This window comes from Myotis daubentonii, chromosome 1, assembly GCF_963259705.1.
Source record: "Myotis daubentonii chromosome 1, mMyoDau2.1, whole genome shotgun sequence".
NCBI lineage: Eukaryota > Metazoa > Chordata > Mammalia > Chiroptera > Vespertilionidae > Myotis > Myotis daubentonii.
The window spans coordinates 132493877-132516185 of NC_081840.1; the positions used below are offsets into that span (position 1 = coordinate 132493877).

General features: G+C 37.4%; 1 protein-coding gene across 1 annotated transcript in view; it reads right to left on the reverse strand.

Moving 5' to 3' along the window:
* Positions 1-22309, reverse strand: part of CUBN (cubilin) — a 284448-nt gene that overhangs the window by 229886 nt on the left and 32253 nt on the right. Inside the window, exons 16-22 of the mRNA XM_059660312.1 lie at positions 20994-21156; positions 19407-19594; positions 11055-11199; positions 10646-10824; positions 8130-8295; positions 7566-7782; positions 4502-4632 (exon numbers count right to left, since the gene is read on the reverse strand). Of these exons, the coding sequence (XP_059516295.1) occupies positions 4502-4632; positions 7566-7782; positions 8130-8295; positions 10646-10824; positions 11055-11199; positions 19407-19594; positions 20994-21156 (1189 nt within the window). The remainder of the gene's footprint in view (positions 1-4501; positions 4633-7565; positions 7783-8129; positions 8296-10645; positions 10825-11054; positions 11200-19406; positions 19595-20993; positions 21157-22309) is intronic.

A 22309-nucleotide genomic window follows, 5' to 3' on the forward strand; every position in this document is an offset into this window, starting at 1 on the left:
CTCAATCCCACCTGGCCTGCCACCTTCTAATTAATTTCCTTTCAATGTGCACGAATCCATGCACCGGGGCACTAATAGTAACATAAAATAGAAACAGAACTCTATTCTTTTCTTCTAAAGAAATATTCTCTTGCCCTTCTGGTTATCATTTCTTTTTTAAAAATGTATTTTTAGAGAAAGAGGAAGGGAGAGTGGGAGAAACATTGATGTGAGAATGAACCATTGGCTGTCTCCAGCACACCCCCTACCTGGAATCTAGCACACAACTGAGAGATGTGCCCTGACCAGGAATCCAACCAGCAACTTTTCAGTGATAGGAGGACGCCTAACCAACTAAATCACACCAGCCAGGGCTGAATAACATTTCTGACCTCTAACTCTTAGGTAACTCTAGGGACATTCCAAAATGACTGACGAGAAACAGCACTAAACACACACTGGGGCAGAGGCGGGGGGAGGGCCCGGAAGGGGGGGACAGTCACTCTTAATTGGGAATAAGGAGACTGAGAAATCCCACCAGGGCACACTTTTAACCCTATGTTGATGTGGTTCTGATACTTCCTGTCATTTCCCTAGGTGGTTAGAAAGCACTTCTCTTTTAAGAAAATAGGAAAGTCTACCACAATTTTACCATAGCCGTGAATTGAATGTTACCAGCCACACAATGGGCAGTTCATGTAGGGCATTTCCAAGAGCTAACCTAGATGTGGCAAAACAAACAGATTGGATTTGGGGACTGGATTGTTGGGTTTTGGCTTCGAAACCAACTAGCTGTGTATTCTTGGGAGGATAAATTCAATTCTTGATTTCAATTTTCCTCATTTAAAAAATCAGGTAACCGAACTACATTGGTGTTTTGAACTTTCTGATACACCATAAAAATACATTTACATCAATTACACACACACACAATAGATATAGCAAACAGGTTTGGTGAAATAATACCTAACTCAGTATGATAAACTCTGATACTTTCTATTCTATTCCATACTTTTAACAAATGTAGGTAGTAACCTAAGTTAATTTCATGGCCTACTAATGAGGCATGAATGTTTTAATGTTTGAAAAACATTAAATTAGATGTTATGTAGGTTTTCATCTAATGTTAACGTAGAAAATGTATCAGGTACATTTCTCAACTCTTATACTTTTAAAATTCTCTCTGTAATATTATATTAGTGTCTATGAAGTAAATGTTAATAGAATATAAAATTACAGTTTAAATCAGTAAGATTAACTAATCAAGGAAATTTGTAACAAGAAAGTTCCGCCCCAAATTACTTATGAACAGTAGAATTTGGAAACACTGCATTACTGGACCTAATTTACAAATTAAATGAGTAAAGTTAAGTATCTCTCAGAATTCAAATATTTCATACTTTAAATAAGCAAACATTTAAAACCTAATCTTATGATCAGTTACTAAGCAAATCATAAGAGTTTCGACCCTCAGACATTTTACTTGTTAGTTTGTTGTTTCTACTTCCCAGGCACATCTGGACAAAGGCAGAAACAGTGATGAGGGAGGGAGTCAAAGCAATGACCAGAAGCCAATCTCTTCCTCCCACACACATACTTAGAGGCTGACATCATAGCCCATAGTCTGCATTGCAGATGGAAACGGAACTGGAGTCCGGTCAGGAAATACAGCCTTTATCAGAGAAAGACAGGAAAGACTTCAGCAGAGAAACTCACACCTGTTGTGCCGAGGAACTAGAAATCAAGAACCAAAAATGTCATTATTGCTCTGAAAGTAACTTCTGCTAAAGCCATAAAATAGAATGAGGGCCAATGACTGAGCGTCTATTAATGCTTTTCTGTGATAAGGTTTTATTAGGCTGAAAGTCTAAAAAAATAAGGTGACAACTGAAAAGAAAAGTGTCCTAACACCTGCCTATTTCCAGGTGGGAACTCACTTGGACTCTGGCTGCCTGGTGAGCTCCCCCACTGCCTGGTTGTCACCAGCCCAACCCCCACATCAGCCTCCTTCCTGAGCTAGTCCAGTCCTTCCCTGAGCAAAACAGCAGGCACCCAGGGAGCGGCCAGGCTTAGCCAAAGGGTGGAAAAGGAACACTCCCTGGTCTGTGATGTCAGCCCTGCCTGGACCAGAGGCCAAAGCAGTGGTCAGCACCCAGGGAGGCGGACGGTGAGCCTTCCCAGTTTGCCACCTCAGGGTCCTCTTCTCTTTCATCACTTGTCTTTTCTTGTGTCCTCTTTCTTCATCAGTTTCCCTTTCTGTCCAGCTTGCTCCCTTCCTTTTTCTCAACTTACTTTTATTTTACCTGTATCTTATCTTTCTGAAAAAAATATGTAATTAGAATTTAACTTTAACACCCTCCCTGCCAGATTATTTTGCTTGCTCTGGGATCTTATTGCACTAGATATTGACTGCCTTACAAGCTAGTGTGGTATTAACAGAGCTGTTTTAGTCATCACAGAGATATGTCTTACTTTTCATATTATTACAAAAATTCCCATAACATTTCCAGGAGGCCCTGCCTGCATCATATGTTATCTAAGATACTGCTAGCTTATTCATGCAGCAAATTAAACTATGGTCATATAGTTGATTAAAGCTAGAAGACATCTCAAAGGTCATCTGATTTAATCCCTTAATTTTACAGATGAGAAAACTGTGGCCCAGAGAGTTCAAGTGATTTTATCCAAAACCTAATCTAAAATTCAGTGTGGTTCTGGCCAAATATATGAGGCAGAAGAAACTATAGAAGGATGGAAAATTGTGTGCACACTGGAATTTCTTGAAAAGTCAATTTTAGTCATTGGATGTTAAACAACTGAAAAAAGTCCAGTGAATAAGTCAATCATATAACATAACCTGTTTTAAACGATGAGGATTCAATTTCCCGTGAGCTTAGGTTGGAAAATGAACCGTTTCCTAGAGAGGGTCCCGCAGGAGAGAAAGGTCTATGATTCCCTCACAGTCTTCTGAAGAGCTCTAAAGCCATGCTACCAAGACATAGAACTTCAATTACTGCACAGAACAGCAGTTTTGCCTGAAATGAATGGTAGTGTCTAGCCACTCTGAAGAGAAATAAATGAAAAATTGGGTAGGGATTCTGAGTGGGAGATTTGTTTTTAAATTTTATTTATTTATTTATTTACTAGAGGCCCGGTACATGAAATTCATGCATGGGTAGGGTCCCTAGGCCTGGCTGGTGATCAGGGCCGATCAGGGACTTCGGGCTGCTGGTCAGGGCCTCCCTTCATTCTGCGCCACCCCCTGGTGATCAGCGCACATCATAGCAAGCGATCAGTCTCCCGGTCCAACTCCCCCAGGGACAATTTGCATACAGTATTAGGCTTTTATATTCATTTATGTATTTTTTTTTATTTATTTATGGGAGTGGGAGCTTTAAAAGACGAGCACCTGGGATCTCTGGGCACCTGACGCTGTCAGAGGGAGCACGTCCTGGCACAGGAAAAGCTCCCAGTGCTTTCCGAAGGGGCATCAGGGAGTCATACCATGTTTCTGGGGAATCCAAAGGCTAGGATATGCTTGGGAAACTCAGCATCTGTCCACTATAGACTTACACTGGATAGTATCTTGGATCATTAAATTTTTTTCTAAATATGATGAAAAAGGAAAACCCAGACTCTCTAAACTGGTACACATCCCAGGTGGGAACATAAACATAATAAACATAATACTCCTAAACCCCACAGGTTTTAGGGTTGGGGCATCTGGTTTACATATTACATCAAGCATGTCAAACTCATGGCTGGTGGGCCGTGAGTTTGACATGCTTGTATTACATTAAAGACTCTCCTTGCAAAAGGTAATTGTTCCTACATTGCATTTACAAAGAGCAAAATAATGATGAAAATTAATTAATAAGAAAAATATAAGAAAATTTATGAATACTGAAAAGGTTCAATTTTATTAAGTCAAATTTAGAAATGTCTATTTTGTCAAGAAATCTTTTATTTCCTGCCATAAAATTCTGTGTAAGTAGCCTCTTATTTCATCTGCTGTTGTTCTTTTTTAATTTCTTAAAATGCATATTTGATTTCTTTGGTAGAAGAAATTGAACTTTATTTTGGTAGAATTTTAAACTCATAGAAAAATTGCAATAAATAGCTCCTGAATTCCTTTTAGCCAGATTTACTGCATATTTGCATGTCGCCCCCATTGCTTTCCATCCCCCACCCTTTCTCCCGCTCTGACTTGCTCACTCCTTTATTCTCTGAACCACTTAAGAGTAATCTGAAAACACTCCATATCTTTAGCCCTGAAAACATAAGTGTGTAGTTCCTAAGAACAAAAACATCCTCTTATAAAACCTCCTTCCAATTTTGAAAATTAGAAAATTTTTATCATTGAAACAATACTCATTTAATCATTCCTCTATTTTTAATAGGAAAGATACTGAAGTCACTACATGTTGTTCTAAATATAGCTTTCATTGGGGGATAAAGTATTTTCATAGTACCACTAATAATGGAGTAAAGGAATCCAAGTATACAAATGCTGTTTTGTTACCTGCTGATGCATTAGTTGATTCGTATTCTATTAAAAAGCCTTCATAAGCAATGTCAGAGTCAGCCACAAACACAAGCATTAATGAGCTGTTACTGCTGATAAGAGAGGGTGGGACTGATTTTCCACAATATCTATTTGGAACAAAAACAAAAAAGAACACAGGTTTAAAATCTTTTAGTACACTTTAGATAATGCACCAAAATTAGGACATGTAAAAATAATAATATCCCCTATTATCTTTAGGCACAAACCTTTACAAAATTGCAAATATCTCCCTATTCATGATTGCTTCCCTAAAAGTTTTATGTGTGTACCTGGCTATATGACTTGTTGTATAAGTTTAATGAAATTAGAAATTACAAGCTATGCTAGGTCACCATATAGCATATTATTGAACTTATTGACAGAAATGTAATGAACTTTTCACAACAAAAGGAAACCCCATGACATAAACGCATAAAGCACAGACTTGAGTCAGTTCTATCATTTACAGCCATTGTGACTTTGAGCAGGTCACTCAACCTCTATGCCTCAGTTTCTCCATCTCTAAACTGAGAATGATAATAGTAACTACTTCACAGGGTTGTTTTGAAAATTTCATGAGTCAATATACTGTATATAAAGGACCTAAAATAGTGCCTAGGATAACAAACCCTATGTAGGTAAAATATATTCTCCTTTGACAGCTGGCCTATGCAGAGGTAAGAGTTTGATTACTAAGCCATGTCAAATTTTGGCTGAATAAAAGCAGCTTTATTCAGAAAAACGATTCTAGTCATGCTAAAAGTAGAGTTGTGATCAAAAACATGCCAGGAGAAGTTTTCTAGAGAAACACTTGTAAGAAGGAGTGACTAGATATACCACAGTTTTTTAATCCACTCAACTGATGATGGGCACTTAGGCTGTTTCCAAATCTTAGCTATGGTAAATTGTGCTGTTAAAACTGTGGTACATCTAGACAGTGGAATACTATGCTGCTGTAAAAAAGAAGGAAATCTTAGCATTCACAACAGCATGGATAGACATGGAGAGCATTGTGCTAAGCAAAATAAGTCAGTCAGGGAAAGATAAATACCACTCGATCTCACTCATTTATGCAATATACTGAACAACATAAACTGATGAACAAAAATAGATCCAGAGACAAAGAAGCATTGAACAGACCATCAAACCTCAGAGGGAAGGCAGGGGAGGGTGAGGGGTGGAGTAAGAGATCAGCCAAAGGACTTGTATGCATGCATATAAGTATAACCAATGGACTCAGATACTAGGGGGGTGAAGGCATGTGCTGTGGGGAGCGAGTGACCAGGGAGAGATCAATGGGGGAAAAAGGAGACTTATGTAATACTTTAATCAATAAAGAATTTTAAAAAAGGAGTGACTATGAAATAGAAATCTCAAATCAATGCACACTTGGTGAGATTAACCAAATGCAAAGGGAAAAAATAGAAACCAAATATATGGAAACTAGACTGATTAATTTCTGAAGGAGAAAAAGAAAAAATGGTGTGTAATACTATTTCAATGTTAAAATAGATTTGATATCTTGATAAAAATAAAATTGGATGAACTTATTAATATTTTATTTTTTGAATTCATTAATATTTTAAATGACTCTGTATATGCCCATATCTGCCAAACTGGGCGAGAACATTATGGCAGTTTATGCCATTCAGCAAAAAATATGTGTTTTTCAGTGATTATGAGTCAAGTACCATTAAAAATAAAAAGTTTTTAAAATGAAAGATTAAGACAAATAAGAGCAAAAAATGAAAAGGGAGATTAAAAGCAGGTGCGAAATAAGTTTAAGAAAATAATGGGTAAAGGAAGAACATCTAAAAAGTAGATGAAAAAATGAAATGCAAGAAATTTAAAAAACATTAGGAAAATTCCATTTTTCAACAAAGAGGAGCTGGATGTAACCTTGAACCTAAAAATACTAAAATACATAAAACAATGGCTTTCAAGGCACTGAATATCAAGCAGCAAAGGTAAACAAGTGACTTGAAAAGCAAAACTGGACATGATCAAACTGTTCCCAAATAACTTCATTGCATCCCAAAACAAACCTCAAGAATACTTATAGGAATACAATAATGTCCAGTGCACAAAAACACAAAATTAAAAATATCTGGCATCCTATCAAATATTACCAGGCATGAGAGGAAAGTATAAACCATAATGAGAAGAAAGACTGACCCACCAAAACATAGCAAGAAATGCCACAGATGACTGAATTCACAGTCAAAGACATTAAAATAGTTATAACTGAATCTCACAGATTAGGAATCTAGAGGAAAACATTAATGTGCAAAGTAGAAACATGGGAAGATAAAACGATGGCCCAAAGCAAACTTCTAGAAATGAAAACTATAACGTTTGAGATGAAAACTACACATGGTAGGGTTAACAGCAGAACAGGCATTGCAGAAAATCAGATTAGGGCACTTGAATACATAACAATACAAATTTTCCAAAATGAAACACACAGAGAGCAAAGACTCAAAATCAAATGAACGGAGTATCAGTGAGTCCTGGGACAATATCAAAATGACCTAAGATACAAGTAATCAGAGTCGGGTCCTCAAAGTTATTTTAAGAACTAATGGCCAAAAATTTTTCAAATTTGATAAAATTGTAAGCTCTCAGATCCAAGAAGTCAACCAATACATTATGCTGATCAGGAAAGCCAGTTTTAAAAAAAATAGTATGTACAGTATGACTCCACTTCCAGAATATGCAAGCCAATTTACAGTGAGAGAAAGCAGGGCAGTGGTTTCCTAGGAATGGGGGCAGTGAGAAATTATCATGGGCAGAAAGAAGGATTTGGGGATAATGGATGTGTGCATTATTTTGATTTTAGTGATGCCTTCATGGGTATACACACATGTCAAAACTTAAATATATAAAGTGCCAAGGCTACAGAGTAGTAATGCAGGAGTGGCCATTGAGAAGCATGTTAATCTCACCTGGTTTTTATAACACAACATGGTGGACTTTAACATCCTTCAATGACACAAGAAAATTTTTTGTGTGAAAAAAAACTAAACCAAAATAATCTCACCTCCCAAGAGATGTCCCAGAACCAGTGTCATAAACTTCCAGATAGTCACTTGTGCAATTGTAATGAAACTCCAGATGAAATCTCCTGAATATCAAATTTATCAGGAAGCCAGGTTGGACTGATATATACCAGGTACAGTTGATACCATGAGGGTAGATATTTGGATGACCAGGACTTTGAATAATTCCTGTTGGCTCTGTGAGAGTTTTTCCACATGCTATTGAAGTAAAAATAATAATTGTTAGAATGAGTAACCAACAAGCTACCTGAAAATCAAGATAAAGTAATCTGATCATAACTTCTTAAAAGTTCAAAAAGAAAAGGTTTCCTTATATGCTACTTCAGATAACTTGGTTTTAATCTTATTAATAGACATCAATTAACTCTTGCTATGTGCTGATTACAAAAGATATATTTTTCTTTAGAGTGTACATTAAAAGTTTACAGTGTAGATAAGTATACATCTACAGTATGGATAGATTTTTTGTAATAGTACATTTCCATTGTTTACTTATTCTGACATAAGCCTGAGAAACAAAGCAGAAGAAAGTGTCAACCACTTACCCAAATCTTTAGTACTGAACTTAGCCATGAAACCATGATTTTCAGTAGAAGAACTTTTCACAAATGTTACATAAAGAAAATTGTACACAGATGTTATAAGCGAAGGTATGTCTGTGCCACAATATTTTTTATTTTCAGTAGAACCCAAAATAGAACTGCTACCAATCTAAGGTTAAAAAGATATATTCAAATTTATTATTAAATAATTATTATGAAAAACTGCTTTAAGAATAATTACTTCTGAAATGTTTTTATTAATATGGTAACATTCAATTTTAGAATATTTTTGTCATCCCAAAAGAAACTCCATGCCTGTTAGCTATCATTCCCCATTCTCCTCAAACCCAAGCTCCAGGCAGCCACTAATTTACTTTCTATCTCCATAGTCTAATCTGCGTTTCAAATAAATGGAATCATATAATATGTGGCTTTTGTGACTAGCTTCTTTCACTTAACATAATGTTTTCAAAGTTATGTGTCATTATATCATTCCTTTTTAATGCCAGATAATATTCCATGTGTGGATAAAGCACATTACATTAATTCATTCATTAGTTGATGAACACATAGATTGTTATACTACTTTGCTATTATGACTAATAATTGTAGTCACTCATGTACACATCATTGTGTAGACACATTTTATTTTCCTTGGGTATATACCTAAGAGTGGAATTGCTGGATCAAATGATAACTCTAGATAACTTTTTGAGGAACTGCCAACTCTTTTCCAAAGCAGCTATGCCATTTTAAATGCTTACCAGCAGTGTACAAGTGTAAAAGGGTTTCCATTTCTCCAAATCCTTGCCAACTCTTGTTATTATCTGACCTCTTGTTTATAGCCATCCTAGTCGGTATGAAGCACTACCTCATTGTGGTTTGACTTGTATTTCCCTGATGATTAGTGATGTTGAGCATCTTTTCATGTACTTATTGGCCATTTGTATATCTTCTTTGAAGAAATATATATTAATATTTTTGCATATTTTAAAAATTAGGTTCTTTTTAATTTTGATGAAGTCTAATTTTCCTAGTTTTTCTTTTGTTGTTTGTCTTTTTGTGTCCTATCTAAAAAGGTTTTGTCTAACCTAAGGTCACAAATACCTACTCCTATGTTTTCTTCTAGAAATAAAGGGTTTTAGCTCCCATATTTAGTTCTATGATTCATTTTGAGTGAATTTTTGTGAATGGTATAGGAAGGGGTCCAGTTTCATAATTTTGCATGTAGCTATTCCACACTATTTGTTGAAAAACTATTTTTTTTTCTCATTGAAATTGTTTGGCACTGTTTTTAAAAATCAATTAGCCAGAAAGGTATAGATTTATTTCTAGATGTTCACATTTTGTTCCATTGTTTCATATTTTTATCCTTACTCAAATAACACACTTGATTACCACACCTTTGTTGTAAATTTTAAAATAAATAAGTGTGAGTCCTCCAACTTTGTTCTTTCTCAAGAATGCTTTGGTTATTCTGATTCCTTTGCATTTCCATGTGAATTTTACAATTAGCTTGTAAATTTTTTCAAAAGTGCCAGCTGGGATTTTGATAGGGATTGAATTAAATCTTTAGATAAATTTGGGAGGTATTGCCATCTTAACAACTTTATGTCTTATAATCCATGACCATGAGCTGTCTTTCCATTTACTTAGGACTTTAATATCCTTCAACAATGGTTTGTAGTTTTTAGAGTGCATGTATTACACATCTTTTTCAATATGTACCCATCAATACTTATTCTTTTTATGCTATTATAAATAGAATTATTTCCTTGATTTTATTTTCATTGCTAATGTATAGAAAAAGAAATGACTTTCACATTTTGATCTTGTATCCTGCAACTTGCTGAATTTATTTGTTCTAATACTTCATGTGTGTGCATGATTTTTCTATATACAAGATCACATTATCTGTGAATAGAGATAGTTTAAATCCTTCCTTTACATTTGAGGGCATTTTATTTCCTTTCCTTGTTTAATTGCCCTACCTAGAATTTCCAGTACAATGTTGAAGTGAGAATAGACATCTTTATGTTTTTATTGACCATAGGGGCAAAGCATTTAGTGTTTCATCATTAAATGTGCTGTTAGTTGTAGGGTGTGTGTGTTTTTTACAGATGCCCTTTACCAGATTAAGGAAGTATCCTTCTATTCTTAATTAGTTGAGTGTTTTTATCATGAAAGGGTATTGGACTTTGCCAAGTGCCTTTTCGGCATCTATTGAGGTAATCATGTGGCTTTTTCCTTTATTTCCTTTTACATTAAGTGATTTGGGGATGCATACCAAGCTTGCATTCCTGAGATAAGTCCCACTTGGCTATTATATATAATCATTTTTATATCCTGAGGCATTCAATTAGCTAGTATTTTGTTGAGGATTTTTACATCTATATTCATAAGAAATATTGGTCTGTGCAAACTAGTTTTGTTTCAGGTAACTGATTTGAAGATAATATAACATAATATTTTAATAATATCCAACCAAATATAAATACTCAAAGGTGTTTTATCCTTACCTCAATATAATCTGTATCACAGTGGACAGAGCTTCCAATTTCAAAGCCAGTGAAGTTGAGAAGAACTACTTGGCTTTGGGGTTGGTGGATAGCCCACCTGCAGATCCGTTCTCCTGGATACACATTGGGATAAAAGGGCGAGCGAATGACCCCTTCTCCAGTTAATTCACCTCCACAAGCTGTAAGTATGGAAATGAGAGTAGTATTTGTGCAGAGAGAAATGATCTTTGCCCTCAATTTTATTGTAAATTCTAATTATGTGCAAGGATATAATTGAATGTGACATTACTATTAGATTTTTTTCTTCCTTGCTGCTTAAGGACATAAAATGACAAAACTATTTCAAGAAACTAAAATGTTACAATCAGGGAAATTATACATTTAAAAATTGAGGCATAGGTTTTCTTACCCACTTGATAAACAGCACTGAAACCAGCTTTTTCAACAGAAGCATCGATTATAAACCTGATCCAGATACTATTAGTAATGGATTTAATGTGAGAGAGGGTTTCATTGCCACAAACTTTTCCAAGTAAGGTATCATCATCTCGAACCTAAACAGAAAAATAAAATAGATCTATAATTCTAATCGACAAAATTATCTTGGTAGGGAAGTATTCTTTGGATATGAGAAGATGGCAGATTCAAAATGAGTTATAATCTCATTTGGGTTACATTTTTATATTACACTTGAAAGTAGTAGGTGGGTCATTATTAGCACAATCAAATAACACTAGTAAAATCTTAAGCCAAAAGGATCCAAAAGCATAAGATCCATAAGCAAAAAAAAAAAAAAAAAAGAAAAGAAAAGTTCCTCTAATAATTGCCACAATGTCAAAGAGAAAATAAAAGTACAATTTTGGACTATTTAGAAAACAACAAAATGTGATAAGATAGCATATTTAGCCACATCTGTAATTAGAGGAACTCACAGACTAAACTGCTTTTGTTATTGAAAAAAAAAACAACAACAGAAAATTACTTTTAAAAAGAGAGAGATTCTAAGGAGTTAACTTAAAAATTAGAAAATATTAAAATGAGAAATAAGAAAGGAAAAATAAAATAGAAATCTAATAAATAAAATACAAAAAAGGAATTCATGAATATATTCATGAACTGTTTATCAAGGAGAGTTAGGGTGTGGGAATATAAAAGACATATATTTGGCAATAAAGATAAAAGAAAGTAAAGAAAAGGAAATTAAAAAAATAAGTCCAAATACACAAAATTAAAAATGACAAAGACGAGCCCCTGCCGGGTGACTCAGTTGGAGCGTCATCCCGTACACAAAGAAGGTTGCAGGTTCAATCCCGAGTCGGGCCTGTATGGGGGGCAACTGATCAATGTTTCTCCCTCACATCAATGTTTTCCTCTCTCTCTTCTTCTCCCTTCCTGTCACTCTAAAAACAATAACATATTCTTAGGTGAGGATTTAAAAAAATGACAAAGATGATATAAATGCACAGATACTGAGGAATTTGTTTAATATGATAATTCCATGTATTACTCTATGTTAATATTGTTGAATTTTTGAAATGGTTATTTCCAGAAAAAATATAAATTGCTAAAATTATATCAAGAAAGAAAAATAAGATTTGAATAAAAAAATCACAGATAAAATGAAAACAGTATCACAGAAGATGCTCTGCTTGGTAAGTTATTTTAAACTTTTAAGGAACAGATAATTCCCATATATAATTTATTCTAAGACACCCTCAAACATAGAACAATTCCCAACTAACTTTTCTCAGAACTATCTTATCAAAGCCCAACATTGCCGAAACCGGTTTGGCTCAGTGGATAGAGCGTCGGCTTGCGGACTGAAGGGTCCCAGGTTCGATTCTGGTCAAGGGCATGTACCTGGGTTGTGGGCACGTCCCCGGTGGGAGATGTGCAGGAGGCAGCTGATCGATGTTTCTCTCTCATCGATGTTTCTAGCTCTCTATCTCTCTCCCTTCCTCTCTGTAAAAAATCAATAAAATATATATTTTTTTAAAAAAAGCCCAACATTAATACAAAGGAAAACTATGGATTGATCTCACCTATTAACATCAATACAAAAATTCTAAACACCATCCTAGAAAAATGAATTCACTCCATCATTAAGCTTATATACCAAATTAAATATAAGAATAAATGTTATGAAAGGATTATCTGAAATGAGAAATTATAAATTAAGCCTATAAATAGGTTCAATAAGATAAATCATATATTTCCATAGATGTCAGAAAGTTTGTTAACATTTCTATTTATTAGAAACAAAACTCATAGAAAGTTAGGAGTAAAATAAAAAGTTTTGCATATAATAAAGATCAATTGGTTTAATCAATAGTCAATATCCTTTAGTGTAATAGCCATGAGTACCATCTATGGAGTCATATAGACCTGGATTCAAATCTGTCACAAATCTCCTCACTTAAAAGCTCGAACAACTTACTAAGTCTAAGCTTAGCTCAAGGAGTTGCTGAAGCAAGTAGATACAACAATAATGTGAATTCCATAGCAAAATGCCTTCTCATAGAAAATGTGGACTGTTGTTATACTTGACACTAGAGCTTCCTCACCAAAATCGGAAATTCTTCCATGGATATACATGCTACTCCTTATATAGAATCCTTTTGGATGACCTAGCCATCTAAATATTAGCTCATCCTCTCCAGGAGCATTATCAAGGCATCAATACATGCCAGCGCCTGTTGCTGGGGACAGCACTACGAGAGAGACACTGTTCACAGGGAACTTACAACAAGCAAGCCCATTTAAAAAAAAACACACAAAAAAACAGGAACATCATGTCTGAAAAGTGAAGGGTACTATATTATTACTTCACAATGGTTCTCAGTAGGTCTCACAGTTGGACATCTGTGAAGGCATTTTTTGTTTTTGTTTCAATTATTAACACAATGGTGGAGAGGCGCTATTGGTACGTAATGGCTGGGGACCATAGATACTAACTATCCTGAAATGTGAGAGACAGTCACACACAACAAGAATTCTCCTATGCCCTGCGACATTCATGTAAGTGACAGTTCGCTACGAAATGTAAAATTGAGCTCTATCTGACATACTAAACACAACATATTTTTGCCCAGTTAAAATCACACTGAATCTTCCAGGATGACAAGTAAAGTGTAAATCGAAAGAAGTTCTTTCTTTTTTCTCCTGGAAATCTGCCAAGAGTCAGTCACCATTTCAGAAAATTGGTCACTAACCTCCCCAGCCATGCCAGCATTCACAGCAACTCAGGGAGCTAGCAACTTAACTGCTTTCGCTTTGCCTTCAAGTGCATCTTGACCAGGCTTTTTTAAGTTTATTTCTCCTAAATATTATACTTTGAACCAAAATGTTTCATATAAATGTGTATATTGAAGTTCTATCATCCATGGATTTCATTTCAGAATAGTGAAAAGGTGATATGAAAAGGTCTTAAAGTGTAGAGAATCCTGGATTTAACCAAACACTCTGAACTCATACAGGGGATTAGGGAACACTCAGCAGAAATGGGATTTAAAGGATTACCCAGGCTGAGGGGAGCAGGCAGTAGAGGGAAGATTTCGAAAGTATGATACTCAAAGCTGGAGGGGATATGGTAACACAGCTACTCTCATCTGTAACTGTGAAGGTATAAACTTCTGGAAAATAATTTGACAGTATGTCCCAGGAGTCTTCAAAATAGTCCTAGTTTGGGACCCTGCGACTCCACTCTGACACACTGCCATAAGGAAATCATTCGAGATACAGGCAAAGACACACAAGGATCCACATCAAAGAATATTCTATGATAACAAAAACTGAAAGTATTCCAAACGTCTCATAATAGGAGGGTGATTAAGTAAATTATGGCACAGCCATATGACAGTCTCACAGAGACATTAAAAAAGCACACACCTCTCCACTGATTCACACCAAACCAGTTCCTTTCTATGAGCTGTAATACACATTTTTTTTGCATACTGTCATTAAGTTATGCTAAATACCTCCCTAATCAAATAGCAATTCTCTGAAAGAAGAAAAAATTCTGTATCCCCTTTAGCACCTAAACACGGAACTTTGTAAACAGGTATTTAACAAATGCTTGTTGATGCATTCATTTTAAGACAGGGCAAGACAGTTCATTACTAAGTGTAAAATTGAACTCTATCTGACATCTAAACACAAAACATTTTTGCCCAGTAATCATACACACTGAATTAGAAATCTATTAGAGATGCAGACAAACCAGAAAGCATGAACACAGGGTAAGATATCTTCCTGCTTTCTAACTCTCCAGGGTTCCATTTGCTTCTGCTAAGATTGTAGTCTCTCTTCTCTATTTTGTCCATTAGAAGATGACAAGAAGGAAGAAAAACAGCCACATAGCATCAGACCAGCTAAAGCGGGCCTTTCCCCTGGGCCTCACTAATGAAATTCAAGGGCATTAGGAAGGAGAAAGGCAGCTGCAGTCCAAATGTTTGCAGAGGAACTTATCGTGCTCGAGGGCCCTAAACCTAGAGGCACAATTGATTTTAGCTGTGTTTCTCTCTGTGTGAAAATGAAACCTCATTAATTCTGAAAGCCTGTATTCTCCCTGGATCCCAGACAGAGCAATATCTCAACCACAACCTCTTTGAAAATGACATTCAAATAAAATCCATTAAACGTTCTAAAGTGACCCCAAATGCTTTTGTAGCACATCTTGCATTCAGTATTCTAGGACTTATGAGTTTGCAACGCCCCATTCCCCCCAAAGCCCTCTCTGCTTTGTGCTTGTGCACTGGAATAAACTGTATTATTTCCTTGTGCTCACTGCCATGTGACTTGCAATGCTTCCCCATGGAGAATAAAGATGTACCCTTCCCACTGGCTGTGGGCTTGGCCATAGGGCTAGCAGAATGTGAGCAGAAGTGGTGTATGATTTCTGAGTAGAAGCTTTGGGAGTCATTATATTATCCAACAGTCTCTTACTTGCCTGCTCACAAGACCAAGAGCCTGGGTCCCAGGGGCTGCTGGGACAGGGAACAGATCAGAAGAGCTGCTATTGACCCCACACCAACATGTTAACATGAGCAAAGAATAAATAAATGAACATTGTTGTAAGCCACAGGAATTTTTTGTTTGTTACTGTTTTTGATTTGTTTTATTGTTACTGACTATTGGTTATTATAGCACCATCTGGAGAAAGATGACTCCTGTTTGAACATGGTTTGTATTAATGAAGAGTTTTTCTTAAGCAGTCAGGTGAAGCCGTGCCATAGTCACTTGCAGTGTCACAGCAAATCCAGTCTTTATGCTGCATCCCATATGCAAAGAAATGACAAGGACAAATTCGATGTTCTGGTGCTCTGAGGACCAGACCCAGATTTCTCATTGATTGCTTTATTCATCCAGCAAACACTGATTGTTCCAGGCCCAGAGACCCAGTAATAACATGTGACCCATGATATTTAGCCTATGGTAAGAGCTAAAATTAACTGGGCCAATAAACACAGTTTCTCTGAAATGTTAAAAGTGAAATCCAGTGCCCTGCCAGTAGCTTTAACATCTGCAGTGGATCAGGTCCCACAGCCACATTTCAATGCATGTGTTCATTTGTTTTTATCTGCTATGTCTCCAGATTTGTTTTTATATAACAATTTTAAAAATCTAATTTAGCATTAAATTTTAATTCACAACAAGACAAATATGCTGGTATTGGGCTTGACCCAACCAAGAGCTGAAAATAGAATCCTACCACGCAGCAGTGTTTGACATGTGGCTTCTTGCGGTGTGAACTTCAGGTTGAAATGCCCCTTACCTATATATATAAAAGTGTAATATGCAAATCGACTGGACATAGGAACAACCAGTCGGCTATGATGTGCACGGACCACCAGGGGGCAGATGCTCAATTCAGGATCTGCTCCCAGCCCACAGGTCCTGATTGCCCAATGGGGAATGGGGAACCGGGGGTGGGTGGCGGTGGACACAGGTGGCACTGGGGCCCTGATTGCCCTACTGGTCGCCCCACACTTAGAGGGTGACCAGCAATGGGGGGTGGGGCTAGCGAGGAGGTAGGAACAGCCAACCTCTCAGTTCCTCCCCCTGACCGGCAGGCTCCAATTGCCCAATGGGGAACTGGGAACTGGGTGTGGGTGGTAGCTGATGCGAGCAGTGCTGGGGTGCCAACACCCCGCCAATCGCCCCAGATACAGAGGGCGACCGGCGGTAGGGGTAGGGCTGGCTTCCAGAAGCTGGGAAAGATGGCCCTGATTGCTGGCCAGGCCTAGGGACCCTACCCATGCACGAATTTCATGCACCAGGCTTCTAGTCTATATATATAAAAGGCTAATATGCAAAGTGTTCCCTCGGGACTTCAACCGGGAGACTGGGAGTTTGATTACTTGCTATGATGTGTGTTGACCACCAGGGTTGCCATGGAATATGGCAGGTGACCAGCAGCGGTGGTGGGGCATTGAGGGAGCGAGGGAAGGAGGAGGCGGGGAGGTGGGGAGGCAGGGAGGCAGGGAACCTGATAGGCCCTGATCGCCAGCCAGGCCTAGGGACCCTACCTGTGCACGAATTTCGTGCACTGGGCCTCTAGTATAAAATAAAGATGATCCTGGAGAGCAGCTGTGGGTTAGTCTGGGTGCAGAGGAAAGGGGATGTGGTCCCACTTGAAATGAGATAATAGATGGTGAGGGATAAGAGATGAGAGAAGCTACACAGGGACCAAAGAACATTTTCTTAGGTTATTATCTTTTGTTATTCATTATTATGTTTCATGATTTCATAGTTAAAATTTTAAAGCTTTTTATGCCTCATGAAACAGTGCCTCTTTTAATATATCTGTCAATAAACTTATCTTTTATCTGTTGTTTTAAAAATCCGATTTTCTATAATCAGGAATACTTGTCTAGTTTTACTTAGGAGTATGTTCTTAGATGATTGCAAACTCAATATGTCACCTTCTTCTCCCTGTCATTGTCGTCATAATCATCATCATCATCATGTTACTATTGAGTAGCCAATCACTGGTGTGCAAGGCATTGAACCAAGCACATTCTGATTATTTTTCTTTTCATTTTGCAAAGCTAAGTTCTTTATCTCCAGCTACAAAGCTGTACTAGATCTAGCTGCTAAATCCTACGTTTCCTTTCTCTACATGTCAAGGAGGAAAGAGAGCAGAGGTTATACAGGTTTTTCCTAGAACACTGAATTAGTCTAACACACATGAGCAAACAAAATTGTCAATGCCTCTCTGAGTTTACATAAAATGATTGTGCTCAACAAAGAGTGATTTGTTTCATTTGCTCAGCACTTTAATTTGTGGCTAGACCAATAATTAAGCAAAAGAAATACCAGGCCAGGAAAACAAAAACTGCCTTTTTGTTTCAAATATCCTTCTGACAATTATTACACACACTTAAACCATAATTAAGGTTTTCTGAAGGAGAGTAAGCAGAACAAATGAGAAAAAAAATCTAAACTTTATAACAAGAGTTTTCAATGCTTTAACTTAACTCTCTGCCACTGACCAGCTGGCTCACCTGGGCAAATGCTTTTACTTCTCTGGGTCAAGTCCCTCACATAGAATATTGTCCGGAGAATCTCTGAAATCTGTATTGCATTAGTGAATCCTATTATTCCTACTATTTGCAGTCACCTTAGTTACCAGAGCTCAATTTAATAGCTTGTAATTTAGCATTTTTATGAGTTTCTAGTTTCAGCTTTCATTTTTGTCCTTTGGTATTCCATCACCAATGTCCTGTTTTGCCATCCATAGGTCTATTTTTGGCAAATTCTTCCAAACTCTCTAAAGCAGCTGTTCTCAGACTCTAGCCTGCATCAGAATTACCTAGAAGGTCTGTTAAAAGGCAGATGGCTGGCCTACCCCTAGAGGTTCTGACTCAGGCCACCTGAAATAGGGTATCGAATTGCTTCTCACCTGGGTGATCTGGATACCGCCGACCCAACTGTTAGGGGCAGAAATAGAATATTCGAAATTAACTATAATTATAAAAAATACTAGAGGCCCAAGGCACAAAATTTATGCAAGGGTAGGCCCTTGCAGCCCCAGCCACCTCAGCTGCGGCCCTGCCCCCTGCCCACTGGTCGTTCTGGAAGGTCATTCCAGCAGATCGTTCTGGCACATTGTTCTGCAGTCCAGTCTAATTAGCATACTAGCTTTTTATTGTATAGGATTAATCGTGCTCTATAAACATGACTGTTCCTTTCTGATTAGAGAAAGCACCCTTTAACCTTGCTGAGAGTTGTATGCATTGAGACATGGGAACTAACATCAGAAAGCAGTCTGTCCTCCTTCATAGAGCTGCCTATCATTATGGAAAGATTTACAACCTCATGGCACCTAATCCTGGAAGCTCCTGCTCTTTACAACCCCCAGCCCCTATTACCTGTAATCTGGTCCTGGGCCACCTGCTCTCTGTGACTCCCCTGCCACATGACCTGTAACCTGTAATGATTATCCCATGCCCACTTTCCCATATCTGCAATTCCTACTTCCCCACACAATCTTGTCCTTCTACCCAATATAAGCTGTTGGTTTATGGTGGGGCGCAGAGCAGATTTTTGCGGATGACCTGCTGCTCTCCCATACTGCCGGCATTATTGGAATAAACCTCATATATGATTCAACCGTGTCTCTGCTTAACTGGCTGGAGTAGTGACAGGCAGCCCAGACCCCTTGATTGTCCGGTTACACAACAACCATTTGAAGACCACAGCTCTACAGAACAGAAAAACATTGAAAAACATCATCTAAGGCCATAGTAGTAAAAGTTACCTCAATGTAACTCGGAGAACAGCCACTCTGGCCTTCCAGCTCCACGTGGGTGAAGTTGACCTGTATTTGCTCTCCCAGGGGCTGCTGTATGATATAGATGCAATGTTTGTTCTGAGTGAAAGGCCCACTCAAGTCAAGGGAGAGAACACCCTCTGGGTCTGTGTAGTTCCCTCCACAAGGTAGATCCGCTGAAGAGAAGGGAGAAGGAAAAGGTCATGTGGATGGGCATTCTTCTGGCTCCCAGCCATTAGATACAATTTTCAAAAACTTACACATACACATGCAGTCACATATCAACTTTATTCACCCTGTACAGGTTTATCTATAATAATAAAAGCATAATATGCTAATTAGACCAGACATCCTTCTGGATGACCTTCCGGACGAAGCTGGGGCTGCGAGGGAAGCACGGGTCCCGGGTGCCAGAGGGAAGCCAGTGCCAGCAGCCGGGGGAAGGAGGGCCTAGTCCTGCACGAATTTCGTGCATCAGGCTCTAGTGCCTCTGATTGTGAGATTTCCAATTGATGTGTGTTTGTGGAACAACCATGTAGTGCCTAAGGAAATAGAGATGTGTGATCTAAATTCCAATCTACCATCCTTTTCTACAAATTGCTTTTTAAATACATTTATAATCTGCTCTATTCTAAAAAGATCTGAGGCAGTTTATAAAATACATGTAACGACATAAATATGTAACTAGAAAAATGAATCAGATTAAAGGAATAATGAATACAGAATAGCAAGATGTGGTCAGGGGCAGGTTGATAGGCATAGAAATCAGGTATGGACCACAGAAATTACAGAAGGCAGCTGCACATCCTGCCTGAAGCCAAAGTAAATGGAGAAAGTGGACCAGTAAAAAGATGTTCATTGTTAGTTTCCTGATATTGAGACCTAAACATTGTGCTTTGATGTGAATTCTCATCAAGGCACAATGATGTATGTTAAGAACAAAATCCTTGCTCAGCCAGTGTGGCTCAATGGTTGAGAATCTACCCATGAACCAAGAGGTCATGGTTCGATTCTAGGTCAGGGCACATGCCCTGGTTGTGAGCTCAGCATTGATGTTTCTATCCCTCTGTCCCTTTCCCTCCCTTTCTCTGAAATAAATAATAATTTAAAAAGAAAAAAATCCTCTACAGTCCTAAAATAAAAATCATACAGCATTTAATCGTTGTTGTTTTTTTGTTGGCTTATTGCTTTGTGATAAGGTATCAATGCAAATTAAAGGAATACTAGCTATAAACCTGACATAATTCAAGATAGACTGAATTTCATAAACAACATCTATCAACAAAACTGAGTAATAGCCAGGGAACTCAAGTGTAAATTATTTAATTTTAGGTGCCTCGCACATAGTTACCATGATATGAATCCCATAATTTAGGAACAGAGGGGTATTGTAGCACTAATAATAGACCATTGGGAAGATAAAGAAAAATCTGGAACTATGACAGAAATGTTTATAAACACATATTATTAGTCTAAGAAAGTAAGTCATCTGCAGTCTCACACTAAAAAAAAACAGCTATAAGCATAACATGTCCTTCAGACTCATATTAAGCTCCCAATTATCCAGTTACTTACAAGGTGATGTTAAGTAGGTGATGTAGAAGCCTTGGTCATTAATCTGGTCGTCGGAATGAAAGTGAACTCTGGCGAAGGGACCTGTTGTCTGGAGTGGAGGGACAGACAGGGTGGTGCAGAATTTCCCAAGAACAGGATCCTGACTCAAAGGGCCATCTCGGATCTAAATCAACAACAAAACTAACCATTAAGCTCTAATGGTCAGATTCTAACAAACCAAATCATGTTGGACATTAATTTCAGAAAATCTGTCATTTAAAAGTAATGGCTCTGGGAGGTGTTTTTGTTTGTTTTAACCTTTTGCATTTTATTTTATTTTTAATTTATATTTATTGTCGAAAGTATTACAGATTTCCGCTTTCTTTCCCCATTGACCCCACCACTGCCCTCCCCTCAGGCCTTCCCCACATTATTGTCTGTGTCCATGGGTTATGCATATATGCATACAAATTCTTTGGTTAATCTCTCCCCCATACCCCTGCCTTCCCTCTGAGATTCGTCAGTCTGTTCCAAGCTTCTATGTCTCTGGATCTATTTTGTTCATTGGATTCCACATTATGAGTGAGATTGCGTGATACTTGTCTTTCTCGGACTGGCTTATTTCACTTAGCATAACACTCTCCATTCACGTATATAGCTAACACAAGCTTGGGGATCAGTAAAGGGTAGTTCCCTTCTCCCATTAATCCCTGGTGCCTTATCTTCTGTCTCAATTTCAATTCAGAGGCTGGACTTCTACTTTGAATTTTTCTCATGATGTTACTAATCTCAACATTTTCTTTCCTAGGTTTACTCCTTAGCTATTTGTTTGGAAATTTTGAGGCCCTAGTAATCTAGAAGAAAATGAATATTCGCATAGAAAATAGGAGAAAGAATACCAGCAGTGTCAGTTAACTTACAGCTTTGTCTAGGTATCTGGGAGAATGAGAAGGGAAAAGGAAGTAAAGTCAGAATAGACACAACAGAAAGATGGATTAATGAAATTTAAAAAGTGCAACTTTAATAGTGATGAAGTAGCATAACAATGACTATGAGGGGTTAGAAATCAAGTCATTTTAATTGTCGGTTTTTAATCTATTAAATATCATGTATTGCAATTGCAAATTCTATACTACATAGAACACCAAGGTAGCAAAGGAGAATCTCAGCTAGGCACAATGTAATTTTGTCCTTTCAAATTACTTTTACTATTATCAGCAAAGTTATAGGGCAGCATGACTTTATTCCTATATTTAATTCATTCCTTAAATATTATTGCTTGTTGAGAAATGAGAGACATTTAAATATTGTCAGTGATTGATACTTTCTATTAACTT